The sequence below is a fragment of the Medicago truncatula genome, chromosome 6 (assembly GCF_003473485.1).
Source record: "Medicago truncatula cultivar Jemalong A17 chromosome 6, MtrunA17r5.0-ANR, whole genome shotgun sequence".
In the NCBI taxonomy this organism is placed as follows: domain Eukaryota; kingdom Viridiplantae; phylum Streptophyta; class Magnoliopsida; order Fabales; family Fabaceae; genus Medicago; species Medicago truncatula.
Genome location: NC_053047.1, coordinates 42,227,804 through 42,236,127, shown reverse-complemented (window position 1 = coordinate 42,236,127; position 8,324 = coordinate 42,227,804). Strand labels below are relative to the sequence as shown.

Below are 8,324 nucleotides of genomic sequence, written 5' to 3'. Positions count from 1 at the left end.
AATCTCAATTTTATCGTTTGCAAATGAGTTACTAAAACAAACAACCAATTATCTTTTTAACTTGGAATGGTATTTGGTGTCGAACGGTCCGCGATATCGCACTAGTCCCTGAGGAGACGATATAAATACTTACAATTGTTTGATGCAAAAATACTACATCAAAATGGCGCCGCTGCCGGGGACTGGCGTTTAGATATCGTAGACATCGCGACTATTTTATCATTTTAAGCATCAGTATATACTCTGTAAATATATTTTCTTTTGTATAGTTATTGGTACTAACCCCTCTTTGCATACAAAGAAAAATTTCTTGTTAGTTATATCCGTTTCAGATTCTCTACATAAATGAAATCATGGCTGATCATGGTTATAACAACTTCTACACTCCACTGGAATATGAATCATATCAACAGTATCAACAATATCCCTCTGAAGATGAACGAATATCAAAGATGGAAAATACTTTGAATATCTTCATGCAGCAATCCATGATAAACATGCAGGATACCAATCAGAGATTGAAGAATCTATCCTTTCAAATGGAAATGATGCAAGAACAAATCATGGATATTCAAGCCAACATTCAATCCACTCACGGAAAACAAGAAAATAATTCAAATACATGTGAGGAAGTCGGAACGAGTGTTGAAAAAGGTGTTGAGGATACCGAGGAAGACATAATACTAGAAGAATGTAGCACAATAAAAATGACGGAAGAATTAGAGCCACTACATCCAATAGAACTTCCTCAAGAAAGGTCATATGCTGAAGAGGCCAAAACTGTTGATAATGGAGCAGTGTTGATAGTTACAGAGAAACAGGAATGGATACTTAGCAAGAAAGAATCAAGTGAACAAAAGGGGAAGACAACGAGCGAGGCAAAGATTGATCGAGTCATAGACGAAATATGCGCCTTGTTCAACAAACCCAGGTTAGGGAGGATATGGACTCCACATCAATTATACTTCAAATTCATGGAATTCCTCCCAACACGCAGGATTACAAGAGATGATGTGTTGTCCGTTTCATTTTGGCCACCCTAACGAAAAAGGCGTCGAGCTAACGACGTTAAACAAGCGCTTGTTGGGAGGCAACCCAACTTTGTAAGTTATTTACAGTTTTAATGCATATTAGGTGTAGGAGTCATGTGCATACCAAAACCATTCAAAAATCAGAAGCCAAAAGAAAGCAGTCTAAACTGTCATCACTCGCGAGGCGAGTAAAACAACTCGCCATGGCGAGTCAACTGGTCATTGACTGCGTTGACTGCCAAATTTCTCGCCACGGCGAATACATATGCTCGCGAGGCGAATGGCAGCAGTTCTGACAGTTTCAGTTTCCAAAGCCACTAACTCCCTCATTAATCTCTCTTAACCACCCTTTACCAACTTTAATTCATCATTTTCGGTTTTGCATTTCTCTCTCATCAACCACACAAATTTTTTCTTCCTTCTCTCAAACCCTAACACCTCAACACTACCTTTTTTTTTTCCAATATTAGCAAGTCAATCCAAGTCAAGCTTATTGCATACTCATTTCTGCACTTAGATTACTTCTGATTCAGGTTTGTATTCACTTTCTTGCCATTCATTTCAAAATTTGCATACAAAAACCCTAGGGTAGTAGATAGTGTAATGTTCTTCAAACTGATACCCACATGACTCAGATGAAACACAATCATGCCCAAATTCGTGGTTGTTCTGATTCCAATCCACATTTTTGATACCCTTTTGTAAACTTTCAAATAAAATAGGGTTTTTGTGGTACCAATCGACATTAACTCAAAAGCATGATTTAGTTCATCTCTTTGTCATTATCAGGGTCGGAATTGCTATATCTAGGGTTAGGAATCTTGAAATTGAAAGAAATTTTGAAAAAGGGTCGATTTTTTATCATTTTCTGGGCAACTCGCCATGGCGAGCTTCATCATTCGCCAAGGCGAGTGAGCAATCTGAAACCCAGAAAATTATCACTACTCGCCATGGCGAGTATATCTGCTCGCGAGGCGAGTAGCAATAGAACCTGCAATATTTTTCTCTGGCATGAATTCTCTGAGCTTGAAATTGCTTCCTATAGTTCCATACTGATATTTAATTGTTTATTTTGTCTTGTGTATGGACTTTCTGGTTGTTTTGCAGGCATGGCTCCAAAGAAACCTACCAACACCGGAAAAAGAAAGAAGGGTGAAACATCCGCAAACCGACCCCCAGCTAGAAACCAAGCCTTTGAGAGGGAGAGATTTAGGTCTCGCTACCATCAAGATAGATATATTGAACTGCTTGACCAATCCATGTGGTGTGAGAGGGTCTTTAACCTTAATCCCGAGGGACCCTATAAAGAAATTGCCAAACTTTTACTCGATCAAGGATGGGAACGACTCCTCCAACCCATAACAGATATTAATGCCGAGTTAGTGCGTGAGTTTTATGCCAATGCCCTACCTGAAAATCCACACACTGACCCATTTACATTCGAAACTTTTGTAAGGGGTCGAACTATCCGGTTTGACCGTGAGGCAATAAATACATACCTTGGCAACCCCTTTGAGTTAGCCTACCCAGACGACCTTGATGACTTTCATGAGAAGCAAAACTTTGGCCACTTTATCCTCCCGGGCCCCCATGAAGAAATCAAACGATTTCTCTTGTTGGGAGACTATAACTATGACATCAGTGATGCAGGGAGAGAGTATCGGGCCCAATACAAATTCATGACCAATGAGGCCAAAATTATCCAAAAATTCATTCTTTATAATGTCAGGCTCAATAGTCATCTGTCTGATTGTGTTGTCGAGGTGTGTCCTTTAATCTACTACATCCTCAAGGGGATCAAGGTAGATATTGCCCGGACCATTGCTTGGGAACTCCGAATGGTCACCCTGCAAGGAAGAGGTGAAAGAGAAGCTCGTCTCTTTTTTCCCGGTTTAATCATGGGACTCATTAAAGATACCGGCATGCGCCTACCAACCAGTGTCCATGAGAAGATCCGGAACCCGATCAATGATGCTTTCATCACCCGATACATTATGGGTGAAACAAAGAAGGATAAAGGCAAACAAGCATCATCTTCTGGGGCACCTCCACCACGACCTCAACCATCATCTGAACCACAACCCCACTTTCCACCACATCTAGACCCACACACTGCTGCTTTTGACTTTTCAAGCTTCGCTCAATGGCAATACCAGTGCCATACCCATACATGGAACATGCTGGACGCAACCAACCGTGCTAATACATATCTTCAGCAGTCTCAGTATGTGATGCAGCAGCAGGCTGGGTACCCACCGGAGGTGATGTCACAATTCATGACACCAGAAGCCTATCAGGCTCATGTTTCTTGGCCTGAGGGCAGGCCTGATCCTTACGGAGGGGGTGGCTCATCGTTCGGGACGCTTTCTGACGATATACTGATGGGAGATTCTGACAGAGACGATCCAGACAGAGTCCCAAGTGCAACTGGTGGTTCAGATGATGATGACATGCAGGGTTGAGGAGGAAAAGAAGAGACGTGAAAGCTCACCTTTATTGAGTGACATTTTTTTTTTTATTTTTTTTTTTAAGCTTTCAGTCGATTCTTTCCTTTTCTTTCATTTCCCTTATTTGCTTTCATTTCCAGCTACTTTGACAAATATTTGCTTCTGTTGTTTTATTTGGCACAATGACTCACTTTGTTTAGTTAACATTTTGTTTAATTATTTTGGTATTTTCGTATTCATATCCGTATTGTTTAATGTGGTATTCTGTTGTTAAAATAATATGTTTAGTAATTTAATTTTTGTGTTATCAAGTACTTTCTTTTGAAAATTGTGGAAGTTTCTTTAGTTTATCACTCTTGCTTATTGAAAAGAAAATGCTCAAAGCTTCAAATTTCAAAGCGCTTGAAAGATAGCCAAAACTTGAGCAAAATTCTCAGATGATTGATAATAACAGATGGTTTGTGATAAAGCGCAAAGCCAAGGTACAAGTTTCCAGTTTTTCTAGGTTTTTACTTGAATAGGAAACGAGTACTTTGCACAAATTTCAATTCATTTAGTTCTCCTCGATAATGTGTTTGTTTGTGAACCACTTAGTACTAGCCAAAAAGTGAGGAAACCTCAAATGTTTGTACTATATGCAAGGAGACCGGCATTCATTGTTTTAACTCGATCATTTTATGTTAAATCTAATATTTGTTTTAAATTGTGTAAATACATGGAAAGGATCAAGGCATATTTTGTTTAATGAGAGAAACATACTTGACCACAAATAGCCTACCTTGTGAGAAGAACGAGTATTTGTTAACCCACTTGAGCCAAATGAAGCAAGGTCCTCAATTATGAACTGTCAATTCATAAGCACAATGCTTGATGAATTCGCCCTATATTTTTCAAAATCCAGTTCATTTTTGTTGCACTATCGGACCTTGATATGTTTTAATTGTTGAACCCTAAACCTTCATTGTTATTTGTCCCCTTTTGCCATAGATTAAGGGAACATTCAAATAGGGTATGTTTTTATTCAAGTTGGGGAGAAAAAGGTAGATGTCATCATTTGTCAAGTGAATTGGTGTAATCAGAAATTTTGATCAAGACAACATTGTTTGTATATAAAAAAAGAAAGAAAAAGAAAAATGTGTACATGATAAAAATGAGAAAAGAAGAAAAAGAAAAAGAAAGAAAAATCCAAAAATAGAATAAGTTGTCAAGATCAAGGAGTATCATGTTTTAACACCAAGGGTTTGTTAGGGAATTCTAGTAAATTTGTCTTTTGAATGTGAATAGAAGGAATGTTCCCTTATGCTTGGCCATTTGAATTCAATTGACCCACAAATGTCCTTTCTTTTGTAGCCAAGCCAAATTACAACCCTAAAAGACCTTTTGATCCATGTTTTTATGCTTTTTGAAATGATAATTGGATGGACATATAACTTGATTTGGATGTTAACTTGATTGCCGGATGTGTGTTCATAACCCTCACTCATTTGATTTCAATTGAATATCTACTTACAAAGAAGTGTGTTAGGTGTGGTTCGTGAATAAATATTTTATTGACTTGAACTATTTGACATGAACTTTGTGCATAGGACTCATTTCATATTTGTGGTAGAATTCCAGATTAGTTGGAAACTCAGACTTGCCCGCGCATTCTCTTTGAATCATTCATCTAAAAATGTTTTCAAACCTTTTGTACTTGTGTCTTGTCATATTAACTTGTTTGATTTTCAAGATTTTGTTTGAGGACAAACAAAGAGTTAAGTTGGGGAGAGTTTGATAAGTGCTAGAAAGTTGTAATTTAAGTGATATATTTTAGGCACTTTTGTTACTTGTTTTGCAAGTTATTAAGGGAAAAGCCGAGAAATAAGTGATTATTGCCCTTTTACGCTTTATCTATCTTACTTCACCCATTTGTGCAGGATTCGAACTCAAGACATCAAGCAAAGAGAAGAAAATCGAGAAAAGTACAAAAAGGCAGAAAAAGGAGATCACTCGCCTCCAACTCGCCATGGCAAGCAGCAAAGGCGAGCAATTCCAGAATGCAACAAAGATCACACGCCACCAACTCGCAATGGCGAGTAGAAGGCGAGCTTACTCGCCATGGCGAATGGAAGGACTCGCGAGGCGAGTAAGGGCGGTTTAGCCTCTAAATGCTGACGTGGCACAAACCCAATGGGGAAGAAACTTCAACTCACCATGGCGAATGAAGCAGCTCGCGAGGCGAGTGAAGGCAGACTCAGAATTCTATAAATAGCCCACTCAACCATTTCAGAGAAAGATAGTTTTGATATAGTTTTTTACTTAGTTTTTCTCTGAGTTTTTCACTTGTAATATTTCTAGAGAGAGAGATAGGGCTTGTTCTTCATAGAGTGAGAGTGATAGAGAGTGGATTCTTCATTCTTTGTTGAGAAATCACAAGTTGTAAATGAATCTTTCTCCTTCAATTCATTCTTGCAAGGCTTCCATGACAATGAGTAGCTAAATCTCCTTTGTTAGGATTAGAGGTACTTGATCTTAGCTTAACATGTAATCTTTTGATCTATAAATATATGGTTCTAGCATTTGATTTGATATTGATGTTATTCTTGCACTTTAATCTTTATCTTTGATTTAATTGTGATTGAGAAATACTTTTGAATCTAGGTTTAGAATAACCATCTATCAAAACATAGGTTCTAGACATGGAATCGATGTTTTGATAATCACTTTGTGTATCCAAACCTAAAGCTTTCTTAGCATTCAATAGATCGAGAAATCATCGATTGGACGATAAGATCGACTCTTGAATCATTCAATAGTTTGAGACATCGACGATTGAATGATACAATTGATTTCACAATATTGTTTGGACACGAATAGTGTTGTCGAGGGATACGTGATAATATCAAAGAAAAGCTAGAATCCATGTATGATCATTAGGTTACGTGCGACGCTTGATCAAGGAACTCTAATCCTAACAAGTTTCACGCCCTATTAATCTCAATTTTATCGTTTGCAAATGAGATACTAAAACAAACAACCAATTATCTTTTTAACTTGGAATGGTATTTGGTGTCGAACGGTCCGCGATATCGCACTAGTCCCTGAGGAGACGATATAAATACTTACAATTGTTTGATGCAAAAATACTACATCAATACACATATATTTGAATCAAATATTCTTTTTAGAAATATATTGAAACAAATATTCTTCAGAAATATATTTTTTAAAATCTCTTTTGAAAATATATTTCACAAATATGTTAACTTCTAAAAAGTAGGAACATCTTTAGGAAACGCCAAACACACCACCAAGGAATCCCAAAATATTCTTTATATTTTAGAAACAAATCTTCCAGCTGATTCTGGACAAAAACGCGCTGCTTTGTGAACAAGAAATAGGGCGAGGTTTCTTTAATAAGATAAAGATTGCGTAATGTAACACCCCATTCCCGAATATACTTTATTTAAATAAATAAACATACATCAGAGTCATAAAATCCACATGGGCATGTCACACTTCATTTTTCAAATTTCTGAAATAGAATATATATAAAAATCTATTTATAAAATATCCAAAGAAAATCGTCGTTTAATATGCAGCGGAATATTATCATAGAAACGTCAACAACTATTTAAAACTCCAAACAATATCTTGGCATAAAAAGCCTCAACCAGAATAATTCATCAATCGTAGGGCTACAACGTCATTAACCAAAATTTGATACATAGAATGAAATAAAACAATAAAATCCCATCCCACGTATCAGAGCCCTAGACACTTTGAGCCACCACCTACTACTCAGGATCACCTGCAAGTTACCCATAGGAAGGGCAACATTTTCAAGCAGAAGGGGTGAGATTCTCAATCAATAAAAATAATATATAAAAACATCAATTGAAAATCTAACACCTTACAATATCAAAGATTATTCAATAAGCATAATTATTTATCATCAACAACAGTCATTCATAATAGAATCCATTCAACAAAATGCAACTCATGTTATGACACGACATCCCCATCTAGAACTCCTCAATAAATGCAAATATGCATGTGGTACCGTAATTCAGGGCCGTGACCCACTCCGCTGTCGAATGGTTAAAGCATTCTCAACAGGACCTAAGTCCTCACCGCTCCACACCGCTTTGAACAACTAGTGTTCCACCGCTTTGAACGACGAGGCGTTCCAGAGCCGAAGCTCTCCCACTTGATGTTTATGCAACTACCCAACCAGTGTATATCTACATACAACTCTACTATCACATATATATTAATATGACTCATCACCCTCTCAATGCAACATGTTCATTCACTTAGTTCACACATTTCAACACCCCCAAAAATTCATAGAAATCAACCAAACCATTCATCATTATGTTTAAAGTAGGATTAGATACCTAAACAAGAGTTATACAAGCTAAGGAAACACATAAGAAGTACAAAAAGGGGTCTCCTAGCTCACAAGCAGGGTTCAGAAAAGGCTGACTAAGGTTCACTTCGCTTAAGCGACGGCTAGTTCGCTTAAGCGACCAGCTTACAGTAGGCTCTGGGCTCAGTTCGCTTACGGGTCGCTCACGGTTCGCTTGAGCGAACTTTGGACAGAATCAAAATGGTTTTTCGCTCACAGGGTCGCTTACCATTCGCTTGAGCGAATTCTTGGCAGAACCAAACTTAATTTTCGCTTACCAGTTCGCTCACGGTTCGCTTAAGCGAACGGGCAAAAATCGCATTCTGGGCAGCTTGCTTGACTGCTCGCTTAAGCGACGGATGCTTCGCTTAAGCGACCATTCGTCTGGACAGTGCAAAACCTACGGTTTCAGACCACTCCTCACTCCAAAAACTCCATTTCAATCCCCTGATTACC

General features: G+C 38.0%; 1 protein-coding gene across 1 annotated transcript; it reads left to right on the top strand.

Annotated features, from left to right (window-relative positions):
• The first annotated feature begins 488 nt into the window (after window positions 1-488).
• Window positions 489-1,066, top strand: LOC112422638 (uncharacterized). Its single transcript, XM_024785919.2, has one exon. The coding sequence runs from the start codon at window positions 489-491 to the stop codon at window positions 1,041-1,043; it is 555 nt and encodes a 184-aa protein (XP_024641687.1). The 3' UTR covers window positions 1,044-1,066.
• Window positions 1,067-8,324: the final 7,258 nt, after the last annotated feature.

Coding starts and splice junctions, on each gene's coding strand:
- LOC112422638 (XM_024785919.2), top strand. CDS start 489: ATGATAAACATGCAGGATACCAATCAGAGATTGAAGAATCTATCCTTT.